The sequence below is a fragment of the Eretmochelys imbricata genome, chromosome 3 (genome assembly GCF_965152235.1).
Source record: "Eretmochelys imbricata isolate rEreImb1 chromosome 3, rEreImb1.hap1, whole genome shotgun sequence".
Taxonomy (NCBI): Eukaryota; Metazoa; Chordata; order Testudines; family Cheloniidae; genus Eretmochelys; species Eretmochelys imbricata.
This window is the reverse complement of record NC_135574.1, coordinates 15,033,646-15,050,534: the sequence shown is the minus strand read 5'-3', so window position 1 is coordinate 15,050,534 and position 16,889 is coordinate 15,033,646. Positions and strand designations below refer to the sequence as shown.

Genomic DNA, 16,889 nt, shown 5'->3' with positions numbered 1-16,889 from the left:
TCTAAAGTACCCAGTGTTAGCCTAATGCTGCTGCTATGAAGTTGATAGTAAAACTCTCAATGACTTGAGTGGGAGCTGTTAGCCCAACTCAAAGAGCTCTTGAAAGTCTCACTCTAAATGTTTAAAAGTGAACAAAAGGATGTTTGCTCCCATTGTCATACACTGAGACAGATGTCAAAACAGAACAAATATTATGTGTTGGGATGTGCTGCTGCAAAGACCTGGTGGCTCACAGGCTTCATGTGTTATGGTGGGATCCCTAAAAGGGGATGTATTGACTACCAATAAAGTATGACTAAACTTAACTTTTTAATTACTCTTCTTTATTATGAAATCATAAAAATGTAGGCCCAGAGAGTACCTTGAGAGGTCATCTAGTTCACCCCCTACACTGAGGCAGCACCAAGTATACCTCTTAGACCATCACTAAGAGGTGTTTGTCTTAGCTGTTGTTAATAACCTCCAATGATGGGGTTCCACAAGCTCCCTTGGAAGCCTGTTCTAGAACTTAGCTATTCTGATAGTTAGTTTTTCCTGATATCTGACCGAAATCTCCCTTGCTCCCGTTCAAGGGACTTCTTGTCCCCTTCAGTGGACATGGAGAGCAGTTGATCACCATGCTCTTTATATGAGCCCTAAGCATATTTGAAGACTTTTGTAGGTTCCCCCCCTCAGTCTTTTCTCAAAATTAAACATGTCCAGGTTTTTTAAACCTTTCCTCATAGATCAAGTTTTCTACACGAGTTGTTCTCAAACTAGGGCCGCCACTTGTTCAGGGAAAGCCCCTGGGGGCCGGGCCGGTTTGTTTGCCTGCTGCGTCCGCATGTTCGGCCGATCACGGCTCCCACTGGCCGTGGTACACTGTTAAAGGCCAATGGGGGCTGTACGAAGGGTGGCCAGCACATCCCTTGGCCTGTGCCGCTTCCCGCTAGATTAAATTTCTCCATGTTAAGTATCCTCACACCTTCTTGTCAGTTGTCTGAAATGGGCCACCTTGATTATCTCTACAAAAGTTTTTTTTTTCTCCTTCTGATAATAGCTCATCTTAATTGATTAGCCTCTTGGAGTTGGTATGGCAACTTCCACCTTTTCATGTTCTCTGTATGTGTATATATATGTGTGTGTATAATCTTCTTAATATATGTTCCATTCTATGCATCTGATGAAGTGGGCTGTAGCCCACGAAAGCTTATGCTCAAATAAATTGGTTAGTCTCTAAGGTGCCACAAGTACTCCTGTTTTTTTTTTTTTTTTGTGGATACAGACTAACACGGCTGCTACTCTGAAGTCTGAGATTAGTTTCTGCCTCCTCGGAGCATGAGTAGCTCCAGGGAAAGAAAGACCTCCCACTATAGAGTTTCCAATTGAATTCAAAGGAAGAAATGCCTGTGACTTTATCAATACCTCACACTACAGAATCCTGCATCCATAGCATGATTTTTCAGCTGGAGGTCTCTGACTGTTTCTGGTAAATTAATCATCAGTCTTTCAGTGGCTGGGCCCAAAATATTTCCAAAATTTCTGCCAAAGATGGTTTAAAGAACTCTCATTACATTTATGTTTGGACAAATTGTAGCTATCAAAAAGGAATATGTGAGGAAGGTTATAGATGTTGCATTTTGAGTAAAAAGTTGGAGACCTAGACTTGGTCTACACTAAAAAGATAGGTTGACTGTCACTCAGGGGTGTGAAAAATCCACTCCCCTGAGTGGGGTAGTTAACTCCTGTTGTAGGCAGCGGTAGGTTGGCAGAATAATTCTTCTGTTGATCTAACTACCACCTCTCAGGGAGGTGGATTACTGATAGCAACCCCTCCTGTCAGCGTAGGTAGTGTCTACGCTGAAGTGCTACAGGGGTGCAGATGTAGCGTTTCAAGTGTTGACAAGTCCCTAATATTATATGGTTTCTAACAGGATCAGTGGTTTACAATATGAGTTTGGTCAAGTCAAGCAGAATTATTTTTGTCAAGTACAACTGGTCAAAACTTTAGAAGGGAATCTTTGCTTATTTGTAGATTTTAGATATGCTTTTTAAAGTAAAACAAATTAATACGTGCAAAGAGGCATTCCTGTCAGGTACAGATGTGAACCTTTGCGACTGCTTATCTCTTCTGAGATGGAGAGGAGTTGTGAACAAAAAGCTAGTGGGCTTCATTTTATTCTTGCATGCACATGCATTTCTCCCATTGAAGTTTATGAGAACCACATCCGAGGACAGAATTTTTGTCTATACGTAGTTGATGTTGTAGAGTTGAAAACAGTTTGTTGTGCTCTCCTGGTTTTCAGAGAGGAATTCTAGATTCATTGTGCATTATTGAGAACAGATGATGGGGTTGTCATGGTTTATCTCATCAAGTGGAAAGAAGGAGGATAACTGTTATAGAATCAATGTTCCTCATGTCTAGCTAGCGAACAGGAGCAGCAAATGGGAGTTTTGCGAGGGAGTTCTCCAGGTGAAAGAGGAGTGACTCTTACCCTTAGGTGAGTTTGTTGTCTGTCTTGTGCGCTTGCTTGCTTGCAGTGTGCCTGATTAATTGACATTTATAGTGTGGTCTGTTTGGGGGAGGCCATATGCTGAGCCCAGTGGTGTGCTAGGCAAAGCTGAGAGCTTCCTAAGGAAGCTCTCTAGCCTGCCATCCTTTGATCCCTAATTCCTTTAGGATCCCTTGACAAGGAGGGTGAGGGCGAGGGCTAACTCATGGAGAACAGGAGTTTAAAAAGCCAGTTTGTAAGAGACCAAAGGAGCTAACAAAGAGGATTTTTGTGAGGAAGTTTAGAGAGGGAGCATGAGAGCCAGATACACCTAATAAACATTCTCCTGTCCACCAGCTGACCCCTTCCCCCCACCCCTGCAAATGTTCCTTCCCGTTAAAGAACAAACAACCAAAAAGCCCCCAGCAAGAGTAAAAAAAATGCAGGCAGAAGTCCAGCAGCAGAGTGAGGGCTATCCATTTTATTGCAGTGAATGTAGCATGTATGATTACCTGCCTTGTGGGCAGGTGGCGTGTGTGTGCATTCAGTGAAAGCAGTTCATGGCCCTCAGAGACAGAGTACGGGCTCTTGAGACCAGAGTGGCTGAACTGGAAAAGCTAAGGGATACCAGTACATAGGTGAGGTTTTTTGGGATATAATGGAGTATTCCCACCCCTGCTCTGTGTTGAGCCCCTCTCCTCGCCTGACAGCCTCTGTGTTGAGGAAGATCAATATCTTGGGGAAGGAGAGCATCAAGTGGGAGTAGAGGGAAACAATCTCATGGTTGGGACCCTCCTTCCAAAAGATATCCTGTTATCCTCTCGTGCTGAGGATACCTCTCTGGGATGGGGGACCCCTGTTATTACGAAGACAGGTAATAGTAATGGAGGATATGATTATTAGAAATATATATAGTTGGGTTTGTGATGGCCAGGAGAACTGCATGGTGAATTACCTGCCTGGTGTGAAGTTTGTAGATCTCTCAGGACATTTAGACAGACTTGTGTAATGGGCTGGGGAGGAGCTGGTGGTCATGGTACATGTAGGTACCAGTGATATAGGGAAAGGTATGAGAGAGGAGTTGGAGGCCAAATTTAGGCTGGTAAGTAAGAAATTGAAGTCCAGGATCTCCATGGTAGCATTCTCTGAAATGTTTCCTGTTCCGCTTGCAGGGCTAGTTAGACTGGTAGAACTGCAGAGTCTCAATAAGTGGATGAGACGGTGGTGTTCCTAGCAGGGATTTATGTTTATTTTGAATTGGGGAACCTTTTGGGAAATGAGGAGCCTGTACAGGAAGGATGGGCTCCACCTAAACCAAAAAGGAACCAAATTGCTGGCTTGTAAAATTATAAAGTTTCATAGAAGAGGAGTTCTTAGACTACGGGCTGGGGAAAAGCTGACAGGTACAGAGGAGTATGCGAATTAGATAGACATCTCTTAAGGGATGATTTTGTTAAAGGGATTATTGTAGTAAAGAGGAGGGGTCAGAAGTTGATGAAGTACAAGTCGGAACTGAAAAGAAACAGTCAAATGAAAGTGTCCCATTCAGTTACATAATGTGAAGGCCTACAACTAAATATTTGTGGATGTGGCCCATATAACACATAAAAAGCTTCATATGTGGCCCACATGGTAAATAGGTTGAGAACCACTGAAATAGAGGGTCGGTGTAACACTGTACATAATCCAGTATACAATTATTTTCATTGTCCATTCTCTTAATACTTTTTTAAAAACTAGATAGACTAGTTTAGAAGTGTACTTCTCGTGTGTTTATTTTATTTTGTTTTATTATTTGTATTTTCATAGAACCCTAAATCCCGAGTCACACGCCAGCACTCCATCATGAAGATGACTTAACATTTCTGTTGCATGATAAGATAAAACCAAAGGCCTAAATACACATGGTTAATTAAAACCCTTACTTCCTAAACGCCAAAGGAGCAGGGACTGTTTCTTGTACTACATCTTGCACAGTGCTGAGCGTTTGCACAAATATAATACTTAATAGTGACATTTCTGATTTTGGCTTACGTTTAAATCGCAGTAAAGACTAGAATATTTAAAACAAAAACACTAATTTTAATACAGTATTTGCTCAAAGCATCTTCGCATCCAGTGGTTTTCTTCCTTCCTGTTTTGTATGAGTTTTATGTAAGTAAAAATGTATCCCATTTTGCATTATTTCAGATCATATGCAAAAAGTAGTTATGGAAGAAGTGAAATGAGGGCCTGATGCAATACAAAAATTAGATGGAAGTCTGCAGAAATAATTTATTGTAACAGTAATTTATTTTTGCACCTAAAGTAAGAAAGGTACCATATACACATTCCTTATCTCCTGCTGAATGGAAACATGTAATTAACTTCTAATTTTCTTGGAACCTTGTAAAGTTTTATATGATTTGCCTCTTTACTTTTATTAGAAGTACATAACCCCGTTCTCCTATTGCTTATATGATTTATAGTAAATCATAGTTAATGACACTGACTTCAGAGGCGTTTTGTAGGTGTAAGTCTAGTGTAAATGGGAGAAGAGTCAGGCCCCTAAGACAAAACAGCCCAGTTGAAGACATCTCTATGTTAGAAAATACATTTATCTGAAATAGTCCAAATTTGTTGATATTCAGGGCACCATTTATTTATAGAAGTTTATGAGGAAGTGCAAAATACCTTCCCTTACCAAAAGCTTGAGTAAACAGATGGACTGTGCGCTCTACCTTAAAGATTAGTCAATCACACGTGTGTCCTATCATTTGGGTATTACACAGGAAGACACAGACTGAAGGGACAGGTTATGGAACAGTAGGTCTGAATCGCTGGTCTGAACTCAACCAGAGGAGGCTTAGCATTTTTCCACTCAAGATCGTTTGGGAGTGTGAGGGAGTGAGTTGTTTCTTATGTGACCGTATATTTAATTTGTGTCAGAGGTGTTGAGCGATCAGGATAGGTATCTTATTTTTATGTGTTTTCATTGATAAAATTATTTATGTAAATTGTCTTTTCTTTTTAATTATAAAATTGCCAGATTTTTTTTAAAGAGGAAAATAATTTGCAAGTATGACACAGATTTAGATAGGGCCTTTATAATTACTAGTTTTAAATAGTTAATCAAATGTTATTCTCCTTGCTAGAGTTCATGATTAAACTATGACATGTTGAAATAATCTGTGACCCGATCTAAACATCTGAATTCACTTTGTGCAATATGGCAAACAGCTGTATTTCAATTCAAAGCTAAAACAACTGTAGTACATTGACCCGTTGAAGATTACAGTAGGTTTTCAATTCCATGTTAGCTGTATTTATTGGAGAAAATTGATTTGAGAGTGCTTCTGCTTTTGACTTTGTTTTTAATGTCCGGAAGAAAGGAAATAGAACATGCGGATGATGGGACTTTGATGTGTAAAGAAGTTAATTATCTAAACCATCAAACAAAATGTGGGCTGGGGAAGTAATTATTTTAAAGGCTATGACAGGGCATGATGAGCTGTTGGTTCATCATGTCAAGAAAATGCTGTACACCTGCTTGATTTGAAAGTTAAATATTTTGGTTTTAGTAGGAAGACAGTGGTTTAATGAATGGATAGAGCTGGTATGCTCATAGTTCCTGATCCTGCAAAGATTTATGCAGGTAGGTAGTTCCATTGGATTTAATGGGACTGCTCATGTGTAAGTGTTTGCAGGATTGGAGCCTTAGCAAGTAATTGTGCTGACACAAAACACGTGGGCATAAATGACACCCTGACACTGAAAGTTACACTTCTGGGTGGAACCCTTTGCAGGATTGTGGCCTATGTGCACAATTATTTTTGGAAGAGTCCCACTAAAGTCAGTAGGATTACTTGTATGCAAGGCAGTACTGCCAAGACAGTACTGAAATGTTCAAAAATCATTAGCTCAAAACTCATGAGATGTAACTTTTATTTGTCTTTGTTTGCTGTTTAGTGTCTGAGCTTTAGTGAGTCTCACTTTCAAGCTTTTCTCTGCTGTCATAGGGCTAGAATTTTTTTTTTAAATAAAAGGTAAGATGATCACATAATCACTTGTCTCCAGGGTGGTGAGCTTTAAGTAAAGCGCCAAATATCATGAGAGTTGGCAATGCTGGTAAGGGATAGCCATGTCTGTAACAATTATTAACACGGGCTGCCTGATTGGCCCTTACTTAGTGAGTGGGAGGGAAATAAAGACTGCATGCCATGCACTTAATTTTTTTTGACAAACCCTAATAATGTTACAATCTCAGTCCTGTAAAATCCCAGTCCTGCAGACACTTGCATGTATAACTTTCCTCCGCAATATAATTATTAATATTCATTAATGAAGTTAATAAGACTGTGCTTAAAATTAAGCATGTGTGTTTTCAGGATTGGGGCCTTATCTTATTAATCATTAACTTTAATAATATTTTCTTTAAAATTTTTAAGGGCAAGAAAATTCTAGCCAAAAACTAGTGTTAATGCCTTGCACAGCTTTACTGAATTGTATTTCTACTTCCCTATGACCTTTCGATTTAAGAATTTTGACATTATCATAAGAGTGGATATACATATTTTGAGTTATTAAAAATTAGACATTAACTGTTAAATAAATAATAAAATAAAGAGTAATAAGCAAAATGCGTAAAATAAAAGTAAGACTAAATATACTCTTGATTTAAATTTCCAAGTCTGTGGGTCTTTGGTACACCTCCAATGTTTAGAAGCACTATGCTAGAAGTAACACATAATCTTCCTTTACACTTACAGGCAAGTTTATTGCATTTTTTTTAAACTCACTAATTTTACTGTTTAGGTTTGAGACTAATGGTAACTGCTGACCAAGGCCCTGGTCCTCAGAACACTTGAAATAGTATGTGTGCCTACTCATATGACTAAAGTCAGACTTCAGTGCAACTAAATATGTGAGTAAAGTTAAACATGTGCTTGTGTTTGTAGTGTGAGAACCTAAATTACAATGTTCTGGAAAATAAGTGGAAGTCGTCTCTTAAACTATACGTGAAAGCATTAATATAAAACAGTTTACTCTAGTGTTTTAGATATAGGTGTATATTATAAGTTTCTCTGTTTGATGCATCTGTGTGCTATGTATCCTTAATCTTTTTAATGTAACCATAATTATAACAGGTTTCAGAGTAGCAGCCATGTTAGTCTGTATCAGCAAAAGGAACAGGAGTACTTGTGGCACCTTAGAGACTAACCAATTTATTTGAGCATAAGCTTTCGTGGGCTACAGCCCACTTCATCGGATGCATAGAATGGAACACATAGTAAGAAGATATTTATACATACAGAGAACAGGAAAAGGTGGAAGTACCACATTACCATGGAAAATATGTTACATATTCAAAAGACTTAATATCTTTCTTTTAAAAAAAAAATATATATAGTAATGAACCACATGAAGCATTAGTGTTGGAAAGAAGGCTTCGTATACACTTTGTATTGTTCAGCTTCTTTTTTTTAAAAGCATAGGTTAAAGGTAAAATTATAACTGGGAAATGACTGACTGAAAACAAATGATATTAACATCTGCATTTTATTATTACAACTACTACTAACAACAACATAAGAAATGAGCAGATCTTGGATAAGTGAAGGTTTACCAGCTCTTAGCAAACCAGACAGGAGAAAAAATATACTGTGAGTGTCTTCTGTTTATCAGAAGACATTCATGGTGCCTGGAATATTTTAGTGTTGCTAAATGTTGTTTGGCGGTAAAAACAAGACACGCAAGAGTATCTATTTTCGCATATAGAAATATAGTTGGATAACGTTTGACTCTTTATATTGCTTCTAATGAGTGGTGTTTAAAACATGAACTTGTGTGTTTATTTTTAATTATGTTGACTCAGTTTATTAAGTTAATTTTATTATTTGGTGGTCTTCATGAAATATCCATGTTATGCATTGTCTGGTAGTTCTTTGGTTAGTTTTCAGTAAATTAAGATTATAGATGACATGATTTAAAGATATTTTGACTTGCATTTTATTAGAGAGGAAAAATAGAAAGCTAAATTAGTATATGTGGTCTGGTTAGAGTAGAACTGAGTCCATGTTTCAACTTGGAATAAACTGTTTTAATTTTACAGAAATTCTGTCAGGAAAACCATTAAACATTTAAAAATTTTTTTTTGTTCATTTTGTATTCCTGCTTTTTACAGATACTGGATCATACATAAAGCTGAAAATAGTGCAAAGTGGGTAAATCAGATTTAAAGTTGAATATCTCACTGTTGAGTTCATTCACATTTCTTACTGGCTTATTTTTTAGAAATTCAGTATTTAGTTTCAATACTGTAAGGACCTTAGTCACTCCAATGAAGATTAAGCTACAGTGAACTGAGGCTACTTTCCTTCTGAATGAAAGCTACGTTTAATGCACTTTAACTTCACAGCTATATTTAATTCATCTTCTCTCCCTATGTAGACAAACCCTATATGAATAAGGTCCCTATGGGATTTGGTTACTGCATGAGCTGAAGGTTATGCGCTTCTGTTGGAAGACTGGGCCTACGAAAGGCACATATATAGCCCATAATAATGTGAGCTCTTGAATAGATATTGAGATAAGCTTGCATTGTTGCTTTTTGAATGGCTCCCTGAGTTTATTTAAAAAAAAAGAAAGCCAGTGGAGAAGTGTGAACACACATAAGTACCCAACACACACTTTCAATGAGGCTAGTTGCAGTGATTGCTGACCACAGTTTATATTTTATTGATAATACAGGTGGCAACTCAAATAGGCTTCTCTTCCACATTGAAAAGGCTTTTATATGTATTATTATATGTCTTGCCTGAATTGCTTTTTTCCTTCTGAATCTGTAATGCAAAGCAAGGGTACGTAGCAGTCATTAAGGTGAAACTATTACAATTATTATTGATTCCTCTTATGTATCTATTTACTAAAATGAACAGTGTGGTTTTCTCAATTTGTCCTGTAATAGAGGAGAAAATAATTTTCTTGTAGCGCTGAATGAAAGATGTTATTAACTTCAACATGAAACATAGTATGGTAGGCTGGATATTTTAAACCACATATACTTTGTGAAGTGGTTTATAGTTGCTGCCATTTCCAAGATCCCCTGTTTATTAAATTAAATATGTTTGCAAGCTCTATTGTTTCTTTTTGTTTACTCAGATGAGCAATATTGCAGCTAGCCCGATGTCAAATGTTGCCTCTTCAAGCAGTGGAAGAGGGACAGGGAAATCAACAAGCTTTACTCCTGAACTGCAAAGTATGATGTAAGTAAGCTATCCAAATATTTTGGACTGTTTGCATTTTGAATGTGTGTTTTTTGTCATTCTCTAAGAAAATAGGGCAGAAGAACAGATACATATGATGGCTATCCCATTGTTTATATTTTTAAGACTCTAGGTAAATAAAATATTACCCACATTTGTTAAACTATAAACAGATTGAAAAACCCTACTAAATAATTGATATATTTTATGTATTGTATATGAAAATAAGTTGAGATCTACATTTCTTAATTCGTGATCAAATAAGATACTATTAAAATAAAATTATTTTAAAAGTAACTTTTCATTATAGTTTTACCATAGCTTTTGGTGTTAATACAGAAAGATTTGTTAACTGGTGAGATAATGCCATTTATTGTGGAATTAACATGCGTGGACCAGTTGGAACTGATTACAATTTAGTTTTGGTGGTGAGCAAAATTGTTATAAAGAGAAATGATTTATTATTCTAAAATGCCACTGGAATCTTAGAAACCTGATTAAGCAGAGTTGTAAGCTGTGATATTAGAAGGGTTTGTAGCTCTGTAACTTCTAAAATCTCACAAGACATTTAAATAGCCATTCACTCAATCTTTAAGACACTGCATAATCAAGAAGATTTCCTTACCTAAGGCTCTGTTCTACTTGATTAGTGGCCTATTACACTGGGCCAGGCTGCAAATCTTGATTTGGTTGAAGGCAACCTATCCATCAGAGAGCTTGACCTGCCAGCACTGCCATTTTTTCCCTTTTATATGGGTCCAGGATACATTGATCTGTAGAGAGGGGGAGAACTCAGGCTAATGAGCTCTTCTTTCCCTATGGATCATTATTCCTGGTTTACCAGGCAGTTTAAAGAAAATTTCAGCCCAAGTCTGGAGTATATCTCCTTTAAAACTGCAGATAGAGAACTGGGCTGGTAGCCCAACTCCAAATTATGTGCAATTCTTTTATATATTATTATGAATATATTTTATCCTGTGTGTGTGTGTGTAGGGTGGGGGTGGTGGAAATTAGGGTGTACATGTATGCGTTGCTGAGTTCAGCTGTACTTAAAGGGGAGCTGTGCTGTATGAAATCTTGTTGGAATATTTAGAAGGATTTTTTTTTTCCCACTGATTTCTCTGCTAGATTTTCAGTTCTTAGAAAGCTAGCGCCGGAGTGCCAGTAAGTAAACCTGTTCCATTAAAAGATAATATTGGCCATTTTTGCCTGTCTTTACTAGTTAAAACTGCTGAAATTAAATTCTCAGCTCTGGAAAATAGTTTAACACTTCAATAGAAAATAAGATGAGGCAAAGTAGATTGGATTTAACAGGGAATACGTTTTGGACTATTGATTTTTATGTTGGCAGGATCCTTAAACTCTGAAGTAGAGGGGACTCGAAAACTTCTTTTTACTATGTGGTTTCATATACATCTACAGATTTTGTATGTCTGATTTCAGTCAAAAAGAATAATAGCTGAAAAGTCAACGTTCTATCTGTTTACAATGTCTGTCTGTCTCTCTCTCCATATATAGGCTTATAAAGTTTTAGATCTTGGTAACTTAGACCTTTTGTATCTTTTCCTTCTCTACTATACAGTAGGTACTGAGGATCAGCTTCATAAAAAACTGTTGAAACTCTAACTTGCATTATTTCTGTAATGTCCTCTGTAGAATATGTTGTGTATCTCAAAGCTGAATGTTGCTCCTCTGGGTAAACATTACACTTGGCTTCTTAATGTTACAGAAATTTATCAGATGTGATGTACCATATTAGAAGAAAACCACCTATCTCCTGCTTTTAGTTTTCACCTTCTTTCTGTTTCTTCTATTCATTAACAGGCTCTATTAGGGTTTAAAAAACTTACTTTGGGACATGTCTAACTTTAAATGATAGCTTGACTGACCATTTAGCTGTGTTTGCATTTTACTGGAAAAGAGCATGTTCCCAGATAAGGGCATGACAGGACTCCCCAACAATACTTAGTAATATGCCATTTCCTTAAGTCTGTTTTCCATATTTGGCAATTTTGATGGGAGGAGTTACTCAGCTCTTCAGCACAGTGGTTTTCAATCAGGTGTACATTTACCCCCTGGGGGTACACAGAGGTTTTCCAGGGGATACATCAACTCATCTTGATAGTTGCCTAGTTTTACAACAGGCTACGTAAAAAGCACGAGTGAAGTCAGTACAAATTAAAATTTCATGCAGACAATGACTTGTTTATACTGTTTTATATACTATACACTGAAGTGTAAGTACAATGTTTATATTCCAGTTGATTTATTTTATAATTATATGGTAAAAATGAGGAAGTAAGCAATTTTTCAGTAATAGTGGGCAGATTTTTATGTCTGATTTTTGTAAGCAAGTAGTTTTTAAGTGAGGTGAAACTTGGGGGTACTCAAGACAAATCAGACTCCTGAAAGGGTTATAATAGTCTGGAAAGGTTAAGAGCCACTGCTTTAGAGTATATTTAGAAGTAACTGCCAAAAAGTGGAAGGTCTAATTCTGTTTTCAGTTAGATGCAATGAGGATGGAAGTATTAGAATCTTGTAGGTAGGTGGGTAGACTGTGATGTATTTCAGTATATAATTGAAATGAGATGTTCTGTTTTCCACGTGCTGCACCTTTCGAGCTAGAGGAGTCCTGACTGCTAGCTAGCTCAATTATGAGGCATCTGCTGTTTTGTGTATCTTTAGTGATGTAGAGAGTTGGTGACTCAGTGTGTTCTCTTTCATGGAGACTTTATATATATTTTGTTTTTCTTAAACCTAAAATAACTGTTATCTGCACCGAAAATGCATGTTTTCTCCCCACACAAAGAACAAACCTAAGTGATCATCTTTTGGACTCCAGAATCAAGGGCAGGCCATGAGTTTAGGAAGCCAAAGAAGTCTATGCAGCTTCTTTAGGTCAGTGTCTGATGAACCTATATTTTATTTAATTGGTCACTTCCTGATTCAGTGCTTTTGAAATTCTCCTGCCCGCCAGCATACACATGATTTCTGTCAGAATGTAGAAGTTATTATTGGCCATATAAGTGGAAGAAACAGACATTTTTCTTCTGAACAAGCTCTGAAACAGTTGCTACTTTAGAAATTATACAAACCAAGTCATCTGTGTTCTGAGATAATATTTTTCATAAACAATTTCACTGACATGGTAGGAATCAAAGTAATCCTTCCAATATAATCGGTTTATTAAAATTAAATTTTATTGTTTTCATATTAAAATATTTTTTTCTGCTAAAGTTTTGCCAGGGATGGACTATAAACAGAAAAATTACAGCTGTTTCTCTTGGCCTGTAGATTATGATGAGGTTACCACTTTAAAGAACCTTTCTGGGCACTGACAAATTAAGACATTTTTCATAAATTACATAATTTAGGAAGTTACAGATTCTCCCATTAAGCAATTTATAACAGAATCACACAGGCTTCTTAAGATCCTGGGAACTGTGGGAGGTGGGAGGAATACAATGTGCAAAACAAGGAACTTTTTAAAAATGGCACTTCATTTAAAAAAAAAAAAATCAAAAACAAAAAACCCCAACCGATAAGACATCTGTAACAATGTCCAGATGGGAAGTTACTGCGTGGCACTGTAGATTCACACCCTAGCTTGCCAGTTAGTAGTTTTATGTGTAGACAAGCCCAGAGTAACGCATATTAACTTGCAGCATCACCACCTTTGTTGAGCAATCTATGGGGTATCACTGAAGAGTTTGTCCCTCCTTGGCGAGAAAGGGAACTATCTCATCCCTTCCTGGGGGTTTGACTTTAACTCTCAAAGAATACACACACGCAAATTGTGACACAGAAGTACTGCTTCTCTGAATATGAATCCTACCATAGAGCATGAGAGAGCTTAATCTGGTAAAATGTTTTTCAGTTTTTCTGTTGATGTTTAGTACAATTTAAAAGATTTGCTTACATGAGGAGAAATTGTAATATCAATTGCAACTAATTTTGTTCAAAAAGAAAAGGAGTACTTGTGGCACCTTAGAGACTAACAAATTTATTTGAGAATAAGCTTTCAGCTCTCTTCATCGGATGCATTCAGTGGAAAATACAGAGAGCTGTAGCTCACGACAGCTTATTCTCAAATAAATTTGTTAGTCTCTAAGGTGCCACAAGTACTCCTTTTCTTTTTGTGGATACAGACTAACACGACTGCTATTCTGAAACCTAATTTTGTTCAGTATGTGAATTGTTATATCTATGTAAATGGTTTTTCAGGTGTAGTTAGTGGTAACACTAAACTACACTGGTATTTGGCTGTTGGAGACATATGGAGGTAAATAAAAGTAGTGCAGTGAGTAAAAAAATTGTACTGTAACTTGATATTAATCTTGATTTTAATCTGAAGGGTTTGCAATTATTTGGTATTTGATCTTGTAAACATTTAAAGTAACTTAATGCTATATGGATCTTGCTTTGACCCAGATTTCCTTTATTTATATCTGGTATGTGATTTCAGAACTTTTAGTACAGTAGTAGGTGTTAAAAAGAGTATAAAAGTTTCGGCAGATCCAGTGAACTGTGCTTATGTTTCTTACATAATTTAATTTGGTTGATCTACATCCTGTTTCCAAACTAACCGTTAAAGCCCCGAGGTCTGTTTAATTTAAACAATAGCTTTAGCCCAGGAGAGAGACCGCCATTATGGATATTTTCACCTTGCAGATAAAATTCCAATTTGCACATGTAATTGGTCTGTCATCTATGATGTAAAATAAGTTGCATGTAGTATGGCTTTCTGGAACCTGTAATATTATTTGAAATATTGAACAACTATAGGACATTAGAGATTTTTTTTCTTCAGTGAAAGGTCTTGAGGAATTAAATTTTGTTTGTAAGCAAGCCCAAATCTACCTAAAAGATTAATAATTTTCAACCATTTGGGCATAATCATTGAAATTAATTGTGGTTTTAGACCACAAAACTATGAAGAATCTGATCCTGTGTTCCTTGCGTGTGCGCGCACACTCCTGGGTGGGAGCTTTGGTGCATCAGGAATGTTGGATTGGGCTCCATATTAGATAATTACCAACAAATTAACATTTCAAAACTTGTCTATAAATGTTTTCCAGTGGAGAAATTATATATTGAAAATTGGTATTTATTTACTGTAATATTAATGATGCACAAATTAATGAGCTGATCCTACAAGGCCTTATTTGCTCATATGCTTAAGAGGACATGGGAATGATCCCATTGATATCAGATGTCTGTTGGATGGGCATTTGGTTGATAGTTTTGTTGAATTAAGCTGTATAAAACGCTAAATACTTTGTGTGTGTGCTGCATGTTGTGCATCACTACCTGCATGTTGATAGGCAATGGTAATATGAGTGGTGACTAGAGCTGGTTGGGGCATGTTTTGTTTTGATGAAAATTTTTGACCAAAGGAAAAAAAAAAGATTTTTTCTTTAATATTTTTCCCAAAAAGTTTTTGTTTTTTTGTCACAACTGTGAAAACCAGATATGTTTGGCTGAAAACCAATTTTTCTTTCCGATTGCCAAAAACCAAAACACCTTTGTTTTTATAACAAAAACTCAAAAAGTAGTTGGAAATGGACACTCCTCAGGGAAAATTCTCTTGAAAAGAAAAAGGTAGTTTTTCATTTAAAATGAATTTTTTTGACCAGTTCTACTAGTGACATCTGCATGTGGGTTGACTTTGAAGACTAGCTGCTTCCAGTAGCTGTTGAGTAACACTGAACTGCCCTCAATATATTTTTTGGGCAAAAGCTGTTTGATTTAAAGCTGTTTTTCTTGTTTTGTATTGTTTGAGTCCTCATTGTCCTGTTAGGAAAGTTCTGAATGCAGTTTTGGATTAAACCACAACTGCTCCTCCTTGCTTGTGTAGTCATTTATCTTTATTTAGGAGGAAATACATGAGCAATTGATGCACTTATGGCTTGCCTCTGGTTTCTGCTCCTATTGTACAAAGAGCATCATTTGGAGGGAACCTGTATTCATGAAAAGCTTCTTTGAACTCGGAGGGACTCTGAGCAGGTACACAGATCCATCTGCATGGAGAAAAGAAGTACTTGTGGCGCCTTAGAGACTAACAGATTTCTCTAAGGCGCTACAAGTACTCCTTTTCTTTTTGTGAATACAGACTAACACGGCTGCTACTCTGAAATCTGCATGGAGTCACTTGCAGGATCAAGGCCTTAAATATTACTTCTAATGCAGTATGTTTCTGATGTTAAAAGGTTATGTAGTAAGACTGCAAAGTGCACAATGAGATTAAAACTGTCTTAAAAATATACAATAGAAATTATTGAGGAAAAGGAGAAGACAACTTGCAAGAAACAGTTTTAAATATATCTAGAAGGTTTCAGTGGCACCGCAGCATTCTAGCAACTTCAAACAGCTACTGGGGCCCCTAGGAAGTTTATAGCGTTTCTAACTAAACACTAGGAAATCAGCTGTCGATAACAATCCCTTGTAGATAAGGCGATGGCCTGGATGATCTAATATGGCTTTTCCATTTCTTTTCTTTATGATTCCATTAATCACAGTGAAAACGATTAAAAATGTGACCAGATTTTGACTTTTGCATGGAGAGTGAGCACTTAGAATATTTTCTCTGTCCATTAAGTACAATTTTAAAAAATATATAAATTAAGGTGGTAACTCCATTTTAGGTTTCTGATGACATGAACAAATAGCTTGGGTTATACTCCTGTGGTCTATGATATCAGAAACTCTTTATGAAACGATTGCTTAAATATATGCAGTTGGACGTATATTAGTCCTTACATTAGCTATTTCATTTTTTTGTATGATGTATTGTCTCTAAATCAGTACATTACAAGTTTCCTTATTTTCAACATACTGATTTAAATTCAAGAAATATAACAATCTGAAACTAATATCATCTAAGAATGGCTTCATACTCCTATTAATGGTATTCCTTGTTTCAAAATGGAATTGGATTAATATGATCATATTAGAGAACATAACATTTTGATATTTTATCTACGATTTTCTTATTTATTTTACTTTCCATAGTTGCTGAAAAAATATTCATTGACTTGATACTGAATTTAGAACTATTACCCCGTAGAAACTATTCTTCCTCGAAGTGTGAAAGAGTAGTATAAGAAATAGTTCTTATTTTCAACTATTCCCATGTTTCTTTCCAGAAAAGCCTATATTGATATCTAACTTAGGC

The 16,889-nt window shown here is 36.5% G+C and overlaps 1 protein-coding gene across 18 annotated transcripts in view; it reads left to right on the top strand.

The window, feature by feature from the left end:
* SUPT3H (SPT3 homolog, SAGA and STAGA complex component) overlaps positions 1-16,889 on the top strand; it is a 479,206-nt gene that overhangs the window by 4,395 nt on the left and 457,922 nt on the right. For 6 of the 18 annotated variants that reach the window (XM_077812412.1, XM_077812414.1, XM_077812422.1 and 3 more), the window contains 2 exons: positions 7,266-7,374; positions 9,612-9,715. In XM_077812412.1, the coding sequence (XP_077668538.1) occupies positions 9,612-9,715 (104 nt within the window). In that variant the 5' untranslated portion in view covers positions 7,266-7,374. Of the gene's footprint in view, positions 1-7,265; positions 7,375-8,634; positions 8,671-9,611; positions 9,716-16,889 lie in introns of those variants that run through there. The other 12 variants (XM_077812419.1, XM_077812418.1, XM_077812420.1 and 9 more) reach the window with 4 other exon arrangements.